Genomic DNA, 16,861 nt, shown 5'->3' on the forward strand with positions numbered 1-16,861 from the left:
AGCACATGTACACCCGTGGTAGATTCATGTCAGTGTATGGCAAAACGAATACAACATTTTAAAATAATTAACCTCCAATTAAAATAAATAAATTTATATTAAAAATATGAGTAATTTCGACACTGGTGGGTGGGGACACAATTAAACTTGGTGCAATTTGAGACTCAAGTATTGTTCCCTGCAATTCAGACCAGTACTATCATCTCTATGCCGAAAACTGGAAGGGTATCACCTGTACCTTCCTACAGTTCCCTCTATGTCCCTCTCGCCTATGAACTCTAACTATATAGAGTCATAAATCTCTCTTCTTGGGGAGACTGTTTGTCTCTGCCTAGGTACACCTTCCATGTATGTGTTGGAAACTATTTCTAGAGTTGAGGCAATTGTAGAACTCTCCTTGCTTGCTCCCCGCCTCAGAAATCCATTCCCTGCTGCCAGATGTTTGATGTAAAACAATGCTCTTTCATTTGTCTTTTCTACTTTGGAGTTAGTTGAGACAGGAGGATAAATGTGTCATTTACTCCTTTATGTCGATTAAAATGGAGGTCCCCCTGAAATCAGAAATCACAGAATGACTTGTGAATGCTAGGCACTGACTTTTGTGCATGGGTGCAAACTTGACTGGGGATATGTGTTGGGGCCTTAGGGAGCCCCAGTCTTGCTGGAGAAACGTGCACATTACAAATAGTATTTGCTATGTGGTATGTTCAGTTCAATTCAGTCGCTCAGTCATGTCTGACTCTTTGCAACCCCATGGACTGCATCACAACAGGGCTTGCTCTTCTTCACCAACACCTGGAGCTTGGGCAAACTCATGTCCATCGAGTTGGTGACTCCATCCAACCATCTCATCCTCTGTCATCCTCTTCTCCTCCTGCCTTCAAGCTTTCCCAGTAACAGGGTCTTTTCTAATGAGTCAGTCCTTCACATCAGTTGGCCAAAGTACTGGAGGTTCAATTTCAGCATTGGGCCTTCCAATGAATATTCAGGTTTGATTTCCTTTAGGATGACTGGGTGGATCTCCTTGTAGTCCAAGGGACTCTCAAGAGTCTTGTCTACACCACAGTTCAAAACCATCAATTCTTCATCACTCACCATTCTTTATGGTGCAACTGTCACATCCATACATGGCAACTGGAGAAATCATAGCTTTGATTATACTGAACTTTTTCAGCAAATTCATGTCTCTACTTAAATATATATATATACGTCTCTCAGAGCTTTTCTTCAAACAAGCAAGCATCTTATAATCTGACTGCTGCAGTCATCATTGGCAGTGATTCTGGAGCCTCCGAATATAAAGTCTCTCACTGTTTCCATTGTTTCCCCATCTATTTACCATGAAGTGATGGGACCAAATGACATGATCTTTATTTTCTGAATGTGAAGTTTAAACCAGATGGTTCACTCTCCTATTTCACTTTTATCAAGAGGTTCTTTAGTTCTTCTTCAATTTCTGCTGTAAGGGTGGTGCCTTTGGCATATCTGAGGCTATTGATATTTCTCCCAGAAATCTTGATTCCAGCTTGTGCTTCATCCAGTTGGGCATTTCACATGATGTACTCTGCATATAAGTTGAATAAGCAAGCTGACAATATACAGCCTTTATGTACTCCTTTCCCGATGTGGAACCAGTCTGCTGTTTCATTGTCAGTTCTAACTGTTGCTTCCTGACCTGAATACAGATTTCTCAGAAGGCAAGTAAGATGGTCTGGTATTCCCATTGCTGTAAGTTTTCCACAGTTTGTTGCGATCCACACAGTCAAAGGCCTTTGCATGGTCAATAAAGCAGAAGAAGGTGTTTTTCTAGAATTCTCTTCCTTTTTCTATGATCCAACGAATGTTGACACTTTGATCTCTGGTTCCTCTGCCTTTTCTAAATCCAGCTTGAACATATGGAATTTCACAGTTCATGTACTGTTGAAGACTTGCTTGGAGAAATTACTTTGGTATCATGTGAGGTGAGTGCAACTGTGTGGTAGTTGAACATTCTTTGAAGTCACCTTTTTGAGAGATTGCAAGGAAAACGACCTTTCCAGTCCTATGGCCACTGCTGAGTTTTCCACATTTGCTGGCATATTGAATGCAGCACTTTAACAGCATCATCTTTTGGGGTCTGATATAGCTCTACTGCAATGCTGTCACCTCACTCTTTGCTCTGATTGATGCTTCTGAAGACCCATTTGAATTCGCATTTCAGGATTGTCTAGCTCTAGGTGAGTGATCACACCATTGTGGTTATCTGGGTCATTAATCTTTTTTTGTGCAGTTCTTCTATGTAGACATTACTATGTAGACATACTTCTAAGAGACATTACTTTACCAGAAAAGGTCTGCATAGTCAAAGCTATGATTTTACCAGAAATCGTGAGTGGATGTGAGAGTTGGACCATAAAGAAAGCTGAGGACCAAAGAATTGATGCTTTTAAGCTGTGATGTTAAACAAGACTCTTGAGAGTCCCTTGGACTGCAAGGAGATTCAACCAGTCCATGCTAAAGGAAATAAGTCCTGAATATTCATTGGAAGGACCGATGCTGAAGCTGAACTTTCAATACTTTGGCCACATTTGGGGAAGAACTGATTCATTAGAAAAGACCTTGATGCAGGGAAAGATTAAAGGCAGGAGGCAAAGGGGAAGACAGTAGATGAAATTGTTGGGTGGCATCACTGACCTGATGAAGATGAGTTTGAGCAAGCTCCAGGAGTTGGTGATGGACAGAGAACCCTGGCATGCTGCACCCATGATATAGCAAAGAGTAGAACATGACTGAGAGACTGAACTGAACTGATATACACAGGACATCAGGGAGCATGCAGAGGTCTTTGGGGTCCAGTCAAGCCTGTGTCCCTGGTGAGAGTGTTGAAAGATTTAGGTGGAAGGGAATGCTTCCCATCCTCTAGTGCAGGTCCTTGAATCCAAGGAAGGAGCACAAGATTTTGAATGTGTTACCAAATATTGTTTTCTTAAAAAACGAAAAACCTATTTTCTGCAGGAGTGAGAACTTTGACTGAGTCTGTTCTTTAGATATTACTGAGGGATATGGAGTGGGCTGAGTCTGCAAAAATTATGTGAACAGCTGCTGGAGGGCCAGGCTTATGCCTGGCATTCTGCACTAGATGGAAAACAAATCTAGAGAAAAAGTGTCCCTTCTGGAGTGTACATGCCAATGTATCCCATTGTTTCAGCAGATCACTTCAATGGTGTTTTGGACCAAGCAAGAAATCTATGAAGGGTGGTTTCTTTTGTCAATTCCTGTGGGTAGTTAGATGACTAAATGTTTGGTTACTTCATTGCATGGTTGAAATCACGCTTGGAAAAGAAAACTAGATGAGGTCCACACATATTTTGACATTAAACAGCAAGCATAGGAAGGTTACTAAGGCAACTATACATAATTTAAACATGAGGGGCCAAATGGGGAAAGATTCATTTAACAGGCTGATATTGGACTGTACAGGTTGCCATAGTTGTTGGTATGACAAGTAGCCATAACAGCTACTTGTTGCTACGCTGGAGATGTGGGAAACTGGCAAGAGAGAAAGAGCCTTTAGGACCCTCCTTGCAGTGTGATTTCAGGGGAGAAGTAGTTGACAAGGAAAGGCTGATTGGTAAGGCCGAGGAAGGGAGTAATCTGATCAGTAATCATTAGTTCTTGTGGAAGCCCAGAAAACAGAAGCATCGGCTCAGTCAGAATTCTGGGTCAGGGTTCAGAGATAGATGTCATTTGGCTTGAATCAATATTTAGCCTTGGGGATGGCAGCCATAACCTCCAAACAGAAGATTTCCTTCTCCCCAGGGGGCAGAATAATTCATATTTGTTCCAGACTCAGGAACCCAGAAAGCCCTCTCAGGGCCACTTGTTCTTAGCAGGCACACATGTAATCTAGAAGGTGGAATTATCATCATGGTGCATGAAAAAACTGAGGTTAAGAGACTTGATCAAGCTCACACAGTGAAGCATGTGAAAAGCCAAGCAGAAATCCAGGGTAACAGTCCTCAAATTGTGTGTTTTTGCTCCACACCCACTGGGAGTGGTGGGTGGTGATATGGAAGCAATGCTTAGGCAGAAGCAAACAATATTCACATTTAAATTGAAGAAAGTAAGGAAAACCACTAGCATTCAGCTATGACCTAAATCATATCCCTTATGATTATATAGTGGAGATGAAAAATAGATTCAAGGGATTAGGTCTGTTAGCCTGAAAACTATGGATGGAGGTTCATAACATTGTACAGGAGGTGGTCATCAAAACCGTTCTCAACAAAAACAAGTGTGAGAAGGCAAAGTGGTTGCCTGAGGAGGCCTTAAAAATAGCTGAGAAAATAAGAGAAGTGAAAGGCAAAGGAGAAAGGGAAAGATATATCCAATGGAATGCAGACTTCCAGAGAATAGCAAGGAGAGATAAAAAAGTCTTCATAAGTGAATAGTGCAAGATTTAGAGGAAAACAAATAGAATTGTAAAGATTATAGATCTCTTCAAGAAAAGTGGAGATACAAGAGGAACACTTCATACAAAGATTGGCACAATAAAGGACATAAATTTAAAGACATAACGGAAGCAGATGAGATTAAGAAGAGGTGGCACGAATGCACAGAACTATACAGAAATGGTCATAATGACCAGGATAGGGATGATGCTGGGGTCACTCACATAAAGACAGATATGCTGGAGTATGAAGTCAAGTGGGCTTTAGGAAGCATCACTACAAGAAAAGCTAGGGAGGGTGATGAAATTCCAGCTGAGCTGTTTAAAAATTCTAAAGAATGAGGCTGTAAAAGTGCTGCATTCAATATGTCCGCAAATTTGGAAAACTCATCAGTGGCCGCAGTGCTGGAAAAAGTCAGTTCTCATTCCAATGCAAAAGAAAGGCAACTCCAAAGAATTTTCAACCTATCAGCCATTGTGCTCATCTCACTTGCTAGCAAGGTGATGCTCAAAATTGTTCAAGCTAAGTTTCAACAGTACATGAAGTGAGAACTTCCAGATATATAATATGGTTTGCGGAACCAGAGATCAAATTGCCAACATCCATTGGATCATAGAGAAAGCAAGGGAATCCCAGAAAAACATTTCCATCTGTTTCACTGACTATGCTGAAACCTTTCACTGTGTGGACCACAACAAACTGTGGAAAATTCTTAAGGAAATGGGAGTACCAGATCACCTTACTTTTCTTCTAACAAGTCTCTTTGTAGGTCAAAAAGCAGCAGACATGGAACAAATGAAAGATTTAAAACTGGGAAAGGAGCATGACAAGGTATACATTGTCACTCTAGTTATGTAATTTATATGTAGGATACATCATTCAATATGCTGGTCTGGATAAATCCCAAGCTGGACTCAAGATTGCTGGGAGAAGTATCAACATCCACAGATATGAAGATAACACTACCCTAATAATAGAAAGCAAAGGACTAAAGAGCCTCTCAATGAGGAGAGGAGATGAAAAAACTAGCTTAAACTCAACATTCAAAAAACTATTCACAAAAAGATACTCAACATTCATGGCATCCAGTCCCACCACTTCATGGCATATAGATGAGGGAAAAGTGGAAACGGTGGCAGATTTTATTTCCTTGGGCTCCAAAATCACTATGGACCTTGATTACAGCCACAAAATTAAGACACTTGCTCTTTGAAAGGAAGAAAGGCTATGAAAAACCTGCACAGTGTATTAAAAAGCAGAGACTCACTTTGCTACAGAGGTCTGTAGTGTCAAAGCTATGGTTTTTCAAGTAATCAGGTAAGATGTGCAATTTGGACCATAAGAAATGGTGAATGCCAAAGAATTGAGCTTTAAACTGCGGTTCTTGAGAAGATTCTTGAGAGTTCCTTTTACAACAAGGAGATCAAACCAGTCAATCTGAAAAGAAGTCAAACTCTGACCCCTGCTGTCTCAGCTGAGGCATCTACTGACGGCCTCCAGGTGGAAAGAATGGATGCTCCCACTGTAAAAGTACCTAACCATGGCAGCTCCAAGCAAACAGTTCGTAGCCCCACCCATGGAGAAGCTCAGAAAGGCTGAATGCTCTGTGTACCCTGGGTCTCCAGATACATGCGTTGCATTCTCCCCAGCAGCACTGAAGTCCAAGTAAGGGGCATCGTGTGCCCTGGAGGAGAAGGATGGCTCATGGATCCACTGGGGCCATCACTTACCAAGTAAGATTGGAAAGGAAAGAGCAGGCATACGTGCAGAGACCTGGTGACTGGGTGTGGGACAAAAGGGAAGCAGCTCTCCATGAAGCACCTCACCCAAACTCCCCTAGAGGCGAAGCCAAGTGATAAGCTCATGTCAGGTGGGATGAAGAGAGTCTATTTCATTACCCCTTATATTTCCTCTGAATGAGGAAGTGGTAGAGTTGGTGAGTCATCTCAAACTCGTCCATGGCCTAGGCTATCTCCCAGTCACTTTCTTTGGGGCTGCCTCTCCCTAGCTTCAGTCATGTATTTCTGGAGGAAATTGACAATCATGTGTGCTGCTGCGTCAGGACCACAAGACCATGGGATCATAAGATCCCATGGCCCTGCCAGGACGGCTGATCTAGGTCTATACATGTGATCTGAGGTGGGTCATTCAGAGAAAACCCTTGAACTCTGATGTCTTCAGTATTTCTTTCCTTATTAGAGATGCCATCAGGATATAAAACCTTAGGGCAGGTATCTTGGACTTCCTCATTAGGTGTAGAAGCCTTAAGGAAGAAAGTTGTGAGGCTAAGACCATCAAAGAAGAGGGAATGAAAGAGTGAGTGTGTGAAATAGAAAACTGATGACTTCTGATTTCTTGGGTCCAGTCACAGAGATCTTTGTATTTGCTCTGAGTCTTGTGTCCTGGATTCCCAGAGTCATTTCAATGAGTCTCCCATTTCCTGGAAGCCATGTGGAGGTGGGCTCCTCTGAACTGTGATTCAGACTTTGTTCTAGATCCTTCCAGATCATTGTACACCTCCCAGACACAAACAGTGGCACCCATTTGTTTCAGCACTGTTACGAGTGAAACCCTTTATTCTTTACCACAATAGGATCTGCAGACCACCAAATACAGTTCACCAACATCCTGGGCAGGAGAACCCTAAGTGTGATTTAGTGTTTGCTTGGAGTGGCCTTACTGATTCTTGAACCATTCCAAGCATTTACACTGCCTGTGCCAGGCCAATCCTGTCATTTCCTCAATCAAAGACAGAAATACTGCCTCAGGAAGATGTCACCCAGGATCCAGGTCTCTCTAGATGCCCTCACTTTGTTCTCTTTAAAGGTGGTATAGAAGTGGCCTCTAGAAACCTGGAGGAATCAGAGACACACACCAGTCAGCCTGAGCCTTTACATGTGACTCCCACAGATATCCAGACCCAGCACAATTGTTGATTTTACTTCCCTCTTTTGATAAGTATCAAGGGATTTTCTCATTAGCAGGGGATATGAGAGTTCATCCACAACCAAAAAGGGCAAAGATTGAGGTTGCCATAAGGAAGGGTGTTGGGGAGGGGAGGACTGGGAATTGGGGATACAGAGGAATGATAAAGAACAAAGTCCTACTGTAGAGCATAAGGAAATATATTAACTATCTAGCCATAAACCACATGAAAAAGAATAAGAAAAAGAATATATATATTTCTGTATGCTTATAACTGAGTCACATTGCTATGCGGCCAAACTTAAATCAACACTGAAGATTAGCCACAGTTCAATAAAATTTTTAGAAAAGAAAGAGTGTCCATAGTTGTCCTCTCTCCCTGTTTCTTTCCTTCTGACTCCTGCTTCTTGTTTTCTCTGCAGAGAATGCTGATTTTCCTCCTGCATCCCCACAATCCATACTTTTTTAAAAACGTTATTTTGTATTGGAGTATAGCTGACTAACAATATTCTGAGTTTCCCATGGACAGTATATGGACTCAACCATATGTATCCATGTATCCTGGTCCAAAAATACCCCGCCCATCCAGGCTGTCACATAATTAAGCATAGTTCCCTGTGCTACACAGTAACTCGTTGTTGGTTATCCATCTTAAATAGAGCAGTGCCCACAACACGTTCTTGAAGACTTAACTTAGGAATTCTGGGAAGCCTCCTTCAGTCCGTACTCACCCTCTTTGGCCACCCCAGGCTTGGTGGGGTAACAACCTCTGGTTCCCCATCCCCACCGGTGAGTCCGTAGCCCTCATCACCCAGGTAAGTCCCCAGTTCCCCAAGGCAGAGCACCTTGGGATGCCATTTGCATGGAATCCAGTTCAGTTTTGCCTAGAGCAATGCAATCCTCCCTATGGCTTCGTGAGTTTAGGCTTTAGAATTCCTGAAATTCCCTCCCTTCCTCAAAGTGTTCCTGGAGCCCATCAGCCAGCTCTGAACTCCCTCAGGGAGCTGACATGAATCCTCCACCCTGTGCCGGGGCTGAGAAGTCACTGTGCACCGTTTATTCACATTAACATCCAGCCTTCCCACAGAGGGGTCAGGTAGCCTGACTCACAAAGAGGACTCCTGGCCAGAGCTAGGGGAAGATACATCCGAGAACTAGGGTGACCACGTAATTTATCATCCAGGCTAGGAAAATTGTGAGAAGGAAAGGGAGACTGTTAATCCTTATGGTGGGACAACACACTGGGAATGTCCCCAGCCATTCTCCTTGTCACATGACTTATTTCAAGGACTGCTAGAGCTGTCTTTCCATGTTCATCCATCTGAAGGTTTAGATTGAAGTGAAGCTCTTTGAACACTAAGGACCTGAGTGTTCACCTTTCCTTGTGACTCCCACCATGCCAGCATGGCGTGGTGTCTCCACATTTATTTGAGGATGATCAGACTCCCAGATGGCCCTTTACTCTCAGGTAGTTCCTCTTGTGGGAGGCTCTGGCCAGCCACAAGGCTCAGCAGCATCTGCAATAGTGTGAGATGGCCTGCAGAGGGCGCCTTCCTCCCAGCAGCAACCCAAGGGTTCCTGCAAGTTCCTATTTGAGAACCACCGCTCAGGGTTCTCCCCTCACCTTGAGGATGTAGGCTTGAGCTGGGACTGGGTAGTTGATGCCATTGATGGTGAAGATAATAGAGGACAGGGTATTGACCACAAAACATGAAACGTAGTTCTCTTAGAGAGACAGGGAGAGAGGTTGGCCCTGGAGATGCTTCTTGTGTGTGGAGACTGGGAGTGACTCAGAGGCATGACCCTTCACCTCAGAACCCTGTGGCATGGCACCAATGAGCTTCTGGATGTTATTGATCAATCTTCTTGGGCCAAGGATCAGTGATGTTGCAGTATCCACAAGGGCCTCGCAGCTGCCAGAACAAGAAATAGCTTTTCTTTTCTTGGAGATGCTGAGAGACAGTGTGACAAAGCAAGCATCAATGTCACTCTGAGTCTCCCCAGAGCTGCCCCCTTCCCAACTGTCTTCTAAACAGCCCTTTGTCTCTTGTCCTCTTTTCCCTTGCTCCTGACACGGCACCTTCCTCGACATTCTTGAATGCAGTACTTGAATATACCAGGCTCTTTCGCACTTTGCCACAAGCTGGTCTTCCTTCCTAAAGGAGCCCCCTTCCCTTTGACTGGCAAATTTCTTCTCATCTTCCAGATTCTGGCTTAATTGTCATGGTTTCAGGGAAGTCTTTCACCTGGTGTTTATCAGTCTCCTTTATTGACAGTCTCTGTAGACACTTCCTCATGTCTAGCATGTACCAAAATCACAATTCACTATGTGCATATCTCAATTCCTGTGCATCTGCCTTCTTAGACATGAGGGCAAGTTTTATTCTCATTGCCTCTCTAAAGTGCCTGGCACACAGTGGATACCCAAAGCTTGTCTGTTTAGTGAGTGAAAGAATACTGAGAAAACAATAAGAAACATCCAGAGAGCTGTATCTTGTGGGGAACAAATAACAGGTCAATCGAAGAGTGAAGCTGGAGATTCGCAAGGGCAGCAGATTCTCATAGTGGTGGGAGAGAGGGCCTCCTCTAGGAGAGGGAGTCTCCCAGCACTGCTCCTACAACCAGTTCAGGCCCTGAGACCATGGCCAGGAAATACATGACTAGCCCACAGAAACTCAAAGGACAGGTCAGCTTTTCTCTGAAGGTATCACAGAGAAACCTATCAATTATGCCTCTTGTCTACAGGTCACTACTGGATCCCACCTTCCTGATTCTCTGTTATAGCCCTTGCCCCACTGTGTGCCCATTGAACGTGGGGGTGTCTTTTTTATTAGTTATTTCACATCTTAAGTCTTCAGCAAATCTCTACACTTCTCGGTCATTGCTCCTTTAGGACACCAGTTCTCCCCATTTGCTCAGGACTTTCCCTGTTTTTAAACTGACGTTTATCTGTACTAAGAACTTCCTTGGTCCAGGTAGCCCCGGACAGTTGGTCATTTATAACTCTGTCGAGGCTGGAGTAATTCTCCCTACTCTTCTGTTCACCACAGTGTAGAGTCCTCTAACCATGCTCCACACCTCACAGGGCAGTGGGTGCAATCCTTTCCCAGTTGCCCAGACCTCTCTGGACCCTTTGAGGACCCTGGTCAGAGCCCTGGTCAGAAGGCCTGGGGATTATGAACCCATTGGTTGTTTGCATATCTATCTCCTTGTATGTTTGTTATATATGTGTTTGTATGTGTGTTTGTATGTGTCTCTGTGAGTGCTTGTGTGTCTCTGACTAGCTATGCATATTTATATATGTCTCTGTGTATGTTTTTGTGTGTCTGCTTGTGTGTTTCCATGTGTTTGTGTGTCTGTCTGTGTCATTGTGGGTGGTGTATATGTCTGTGTGACTGTGTGTCTTAAGAGTGTATTTGAGTGTGTCTGCCTGTGTCCATGTACAGTAGTGGGAGCATCACTTGGGCTGACCCTCAGAGGGAGAGGTTACTGGTCCATGTGTACACTCCAGTTGCCCACGTGGATCAATGGTACCCAGCTGAGTGCTCCCTGGCAGTAGGATTTACCCACTCCACCAAACATCACCACACTGCCTTTTGCCCTGCATGTGTAGAGAGAAGAGAGGAGGGGATCCTTTGAAGACAGTAACAACAGCACTGTCTGAGAGCTGTGCTGGTCCACCCATCCAGGCCCTAATAAGGTCCCCATGTACAGATGCAGAAATCGAGTCTAGGAGCAATTGAGATCCAGACCGAGGTCGGTTCCTGGCTAATGAGTGGCACAGATGAGGTTAGAAACTGAGTCACCTGGCTGGGCTCCACCCACTATAGCTACTGAAGATGCCCTACCTCCTGCAACCTGAGTACTCAGACGCACTCAGAGGATACAGTGCTGTAGCATAATGGGTTTCTCCTGTCCAGCTTGTCATTTTTCAGGAAACTCAAAGTCTAGGAGTTCTAAGGGTGTGCGTTCAGGTCACTGAGAGTTAGCACCACTGGCCTGTGACCTCTACTGTTCAAAGGGCCCCACACTCAGAAGGGACCCCACCTCTGCTCTCCCTGTCTTGAAATGCCTAATATTTCTTGAACAAGGGGTCCCACATGTTTGTTTTGTGTCCCACACTTTCATTTTTCCCTGGCTCCTGCAAATTGGGTAGCTGTTCCTGGGCTCCCAGTGGAATGCTAATGAGGCTGGAAAGATATCCACCATCCTTCTCCTTCCTTCCTTATCAAATTGATAAGCAAATCGTATTGCTTTTCCTCCAACTTGTTTCCTGTTGCCTTCCATTAGTCTTCCTCCTCACTCACCTCCACTAGACCAAGTTACTGGTTTTGAGCCCAGGAGCAGGGTTGTGTTCCAATAAAAAATTATTTATAAAAGCCAGTGGTGAAGTCAGGTACAGCCCAGGGCTATATTTATCCTGGGTTATATTATCTCTCAGGAATCTTCATCAAGTGTTCTATAATTTCGTGCAACTGAAAGCATCTTAAGGCTATTTTGGAGAAAGGGATTGTTCATCTCAGACTTACTTGCTCAAGTAGAAGGCAAAAGCAGGCTCAGCAATGGCACCTTGATTCTTCAGCTTGTCAAAGATGGGGATGGCTCCAGAGAAGGATTTGTTGGGGTAGTTCAAGCCCAAGATGCCATCATAAGCTCTGCCCTCAAACCCGTGATGAGGGGTTAATGTGGCCACAATAGGGAAAGTGGAGATGTGCCTGCAAACGGGACTCTCTGCCTGGGCTGAACGTGCTTGCAAATGAGGAGTTCTGCCAAGCAGTCTGGACACAGACTTGAGTTTAATGGTCCCTTGTAAATGAGGGAACATTTCCTTCTTGTGATAAGGAGAAAGAAAGGGCTCTGGACAGACTCTGTAGTAGCAGGAATTTCACTCCCTTTTGCTGTACAATAACATTTCTGCACATGTGCTATACTGAGAAGGCTTAATCATACAGTCTGGAATTCTGCCCAGGGACGCTATATAAAAGTAAACTGCAAGCTTGCTTGCTTGCGCAGTTCTTTTTCCTCTGGCCGGAGTTGTGTCTGTCTCTTGTGTGTCTTGTCTTTGTGTCATTTCACTCGCAATCTCCAACATCTGGCACCCAACGTGGAGCTCAAGTGAAACCAAAAGGGTGAGTAACCCCGGGGGGATTTTGAATCCATAGCAGGGGAACTTTCAGGAAAATCATGGGGAATTCCTCATCATCATTACGGACACAATACATGGGGTTGGTCAAAGGACTTCTCCACTCCATAGGCGTTAAGGTCTCGACTTGTTGATTGAGTGAGCTCTTTTGCTTGGTGGAGCAACATTGTCATTGGTTTCAATATCAACTAAATTACAGTTAAATTTGAAGGAATGGAAAATAATTCAAAAAAATTTAAAAAGCAACATCAGAAGGATAATGTGATCCCTTTGAAGTTATGGACTTTATGTAATGCTATAACACAGGCTTTGACTTTGCTATCTACTGATAATGAAACTAAATCTAATGCTTTAATAAAGGGAGAGGCAATTTATGAAGATGTGCTAAACGTTGGTAGGGTTTCTGCATTGCCTGAAGGTAAAGATACAAGTAAGCCTCCTTTTGGAAACGATGAAACATCTGTTAGCTCAGAATCAGATTTGGAGGCTTCTTCAGTTTTGTCAGAGGAGGGCAAAGAGATTAAAAAAATGACCCATCTATTCCAGGAATGGTAAAAATCCCATAGGGAGGAGAAAAAATCTGTGCCTTCTGCTCCTCCTTATGCTTCTCTTTTCCCCACTGCAGTTGATCAGCCCAATGTGGGCAGGGAACATTGTCTGTTCTCCTTTCCTTTGTCTATGCTTCATGATGATGACTTGCCTGCTCCCCCTGGTGGTTTTATCGATCCTCCACAATTATTTCCCATCCAGAGACAGCAAGATGACAAAGTGATAAATATTCAATACACTCCTTTGAAATATAAATTTTTTAAAGATCTTAAAGCTGCAGTAGTGCAATACGGTCCTCAATCTCTCTTTGTTTTGGCTATGCTGAAGTCATTGGAAAAAGGCAAATTAATCATTCTGTTAGATTGGAAATCTATTGCCCAAGCTGCCTTGGAGGGTTCTCAATGGTTGCAACTTCGTAGCTGGTGGAAAAAAGAAGCTAAAAAATAGTCTCAGATTAATAAAAGACAAAATCCCCCTGGTCCTCTCGAAGACAAATTAATGGGAGAGGGCCATTATCAGGCTTTAAAAAAAACAGGCTCAATACTCTGATCAGGACTTACAACAAGTCTGCCAGGTCTTTTTACGAGCATGGCGCCGTGTGGTCCCTACTGGCCACGCCCAGCCCTCCTTTGTTAAAACAATGCAAGGCCTCAATGAGCCATATACTGATTTTCTAACAAGATTGAGGGTAGCTGTAAAATGAGCTGTAGGGAAGGATAAAATTTCAGAGATATTATTACAAACTTAAGCATTTGAAAATGCAAATACTAAATGCAAACATATACTGGACCATTAAAAGGACAGGGTGTACCTGTAGCTAAATATATCAGAGCCTGTTCAGGAGTAAGAAAAACAGAACATCAGACTAATGTCTTTGCTACAGCCTTGGCCAAAGATATAAAACCACAAAAGGGAGGTAACTGCTTCCATTGTGAAAAACCTGGTCATATAAAAAGAAAATGTCAAAAATTAAAAGCTGATCAAAGTGCAATTCCTAAAGACAGATCTTTTGCTGGGAGAAATAAGACTCCTCCTAGATCTTGCCAGCGATGATGAAAATAAAAACAACTAAAGCACAAAGCAAAAAAGATCCAGACCATGCTACAATTTATTAAAGCAAATAAAAAAAAGGGGGAGATGAAGGGTTAATGTGGCCACAATAGGGAAAGTGGAGATGTGCCTGCAAACGGGACTCTCTGCCTGGGCTAAACGTGCTTGCAAACGAGGCGTTCTGCCAAGGAGTCTGGACACAGCCTTGAGTTTAGTGGTCCCTTGCAAACGAGCGAACATTCCCTTCTTGTGATAAGGAAAAAGAAAGGGCTCTGGACAGACTCTGCAGTAGCAAGAATTTCACTCCCTTTTGCTGTAGGATAACATCTATGCACATGCGCTATACTGAAAAGGCTTAATCATACAGTCTGAAATTGTGCCCAGGGGGGCTATATAAATGTAAACCACAAGCTTGCTTGCTTGCACAGTTATTTTTCCTCCAGCCAGAGTTGTGTCTGTCTCTTGTGTGTCTTGTCTTTGTGTCATTTCACTCACAATCTCCAACACGTATTCCACCACGCTTAGACCGAACGGCTGGTCAGCACTTATAAAGTCCCCAATCTGTGGGAGAGTAGTGTTCCCATTTACAGATATGTGAAGTGAGGTTAGGACTGGGCTGGGGTGCATTGCCATTCAATCCTCAGAGAAGAATTGAGGTTGCGCTGTGTCTTTGGTGGACCTCAGACAGTTAGACCAAGCTGGGAGGGGAATTTGATTTCCATTTGAGAGAGGCTGTGAATTTTAAAACATCTGCCCATCTGAAAAACACCACCTGAGTGAGTCAAATTGGCCTGTGTCTTCTGTACAGGTGGGGGAACCGAGTCAGGTCAGGACCCATTGCTGCCCCCTTGTGGAAAATGAGTCGAGAGCAAGATAGCCTTCTCTGGCATCACTATGACCTAATGACAGGAATGGACTGAATTCTCTGTAAGGTACTATGGATTCTGCATCTGTCCAGGAAGACAGAAGCCAAAAACACAGTCTTGCTTGCAGGGATTTATGAAACTACTGCCTGGGAAATTCACTTTTGGGGATATGTGTGTATTTGTGTGAGTGTGTATGAGAGAGAGAGGGGAACTACTCAAGTACTTTGGGGAAACAGGCCATACATTTTATTAGACTCTCAAAAGCACCCTAGAGTGAGAACTCATATATCAGGCCCCTTGACATCTCTGGCCTCCAGTGTCCCACTATGGATACCTGAAGCCCTTGACTGCCCCCAGGGTCCCCAGATCACTTTTATCCTGTCCCTAAACACCCTACAGCAACTGCCGTCCTGAAAACCCAACCCAGCTCCAACGTTTACCACATGTGTGACCTCAGCAAGGCCCTTGCTGTCTGCACCTCAGTTTTCTCATATGTCTCATGAGCTAATCAGACCACCTGTTGTGTGGGGTTGTTGCAGGATTAAACCAATTATTACCTCAAAGTGCCTGGAACAGTCTGTGAATATAAAAGTGGATGCTTTCCCCCCCTCTTCTCGCTCCCAGCAAAATGAGCCTTGAACTGCTCATGGGCAGAGGAGCTGCAAGTCCACACCTCAAACCACTCCCTGGGTTAGCTAATTCATTTGCTCCTGTGTCACCATGGGCACTGCCTTCCCAGGAACAGGATCCTGTGGGTAAGATGGCCAATATCTATGGGAATTAGCTTGGAAGGGTCCTGACAGATGGCCCTGCATCTGTTTTGCAAGCAGGGGTCACTCCATAGCCAGTCCTGACTCAGCTTCTCTTTAAAAGTTACCCAAATGGTGTCATAAGCAAGAAATCCCTCAATGCTCCCAGATCCATAGGCGATGCTGAAGGTCTTTTGGGTAGGCCGGAAGGTGGAAGACTTATAATGTCTGAACCTAACTTGTGTAGCTACAGACAAAAGAGATGAGTGTCATCAGGTGCCAAGGGTGGAAACAGGGTGGCAGGGCAAGTGAAGGATGGTCCCCAAGTGGGTATGGGGTCTGTACTCACAACAGGCTGGACTGGGGCAAAAGAGGGAGGTCACCCACAAGTCAGATGAGCCTGTGTCAAAGATAACCTGGAACTCCTGAGGGAGTGTTCCAATGGTGACTTTACCCATATAGAGCTTAACACAGAGAAGGAGGGAGTGGGTTAGTGCAGAACTGGCTACCCTCTGTTCCCACACTACTGCCTCCCATTGGGTGTCACATATCTCTTGAGATCACTTTCTAACCACCATACAGCTCACAGTCTTTGATCACAGAGGTGCTTGCATTTGATATTTTTTTCCTGTGCTACATTGTATGCAGGATATTGATTCTATGACCGGGCGTTGGAGTGGCACAACCTGCATTTGAAGTGCAGAGGCATAACCATTGGAACTCCAGCCCCTTTGGACACCCGGGGAAGTCCTGGTGCATTCATTTGAGAAACACTGTAGTCTCCTCAAACCTAGCTTTAGCACCCCCTTTTCCAGGAGGTCCTTCTTGAACAACCCCAGTCACTCCCTCTAAACTCAGATCACATCCAATGAACACCACACAAGTGACCCTTTCATTTGACATGTATTTACTCTTTGCCTATCTGTCAGGTTGGCATGGGCATTCTTGAAGACAAAATAAGCCCGTTTTCTAATCTAAAATCAGTAAGTGCTGTGTTAGATTCTGATGGCCTTATACGGAATATGGGTTCAGTAACTTTTTACAGCTGTGGTTCTTGCTTCTGTGGAAACTGAATTGATCTGCCTGGTTATTCAAAATTGCTTTGCAGTTGGTTCTACCTTCTGATCAGATATGGGTCACTCTTCATCT

General features: G+C 44.1%; 1 protein-coding gene across 1 annotated transcript; it reads right to left on the reverse strand.

Moving 5' to 3' along the window:
- Positions 1–7,174: 7,174 nt before the first annotated feature.
- Positions 7,175–16,170, reverse strand: LOC138426656 (pregnancy-associated glycoprotein 1-like). The gene is made up of 7 exons (XM_070289443.1): positions 16,062–16,170; positions 15,841–15,959; positions 14,593–14,658; positions 11,885–12,015; positions 9,166–9,307; positions 8,980–9,078; positions 7,175–7,282 (listed from the first exon to the last, which is right to left on the reverse strand). The coding sequence occupies exons 1-7, from the start codon at positions 16,168–16,170 to the stop codon at positions 7,175–7,177; spliced, it is 774 nt and encodes a 257-aa protein (XP_070145544.1).
- Between the last annotated feature and the right edge of the window lie 691 nt (positions 16,171–16,861).

The sequence above is a fragment of the Ovis canadensis genome, chromosome 21 (genome assembly GCF_042477335.2).
Source record: "Ovis canadensis isolate MfBH-ARS-UI-01 breed Bighorn chromosome 21, ARS-UI_OviCan_v2, whole genome shotgun sequence".
NCBI classification, from domain to species: Eukaryota; Metazoa; Chordata; class Mammalia; order Artiodactyla; family Bovidae; genus Ovis; species Ovis canadensis.

What these genes read in the sequence shown, in the direction of transcription:
- LOC138426656 (XM_070289443.1), bottom strand. Translation starts at nt 16,170, where the DNA reads ATGGGTAAAGTCACCATTGGAACACTCCCTCAGGAGTTCCAGGTTATC. An exon ending in TTGCCCCAGTCCAGCCTGTT is followed by an intron (nt 15,960 to 16,061) that starts GTGAGTACAGAC and finishes TTTTGTCTGTAG; the next exon opens with CTACACAAGTTAGGTTCAGA. An exon ending in CCATGCCACAGGGTTCTGAG is followed by an intron (nt 9,079 to 9,165) that starts GTGAAGGGTCAT and finishes TCTCTCTAAGAG; the next exon opens with AACTACGTTTCATGTTTTGT.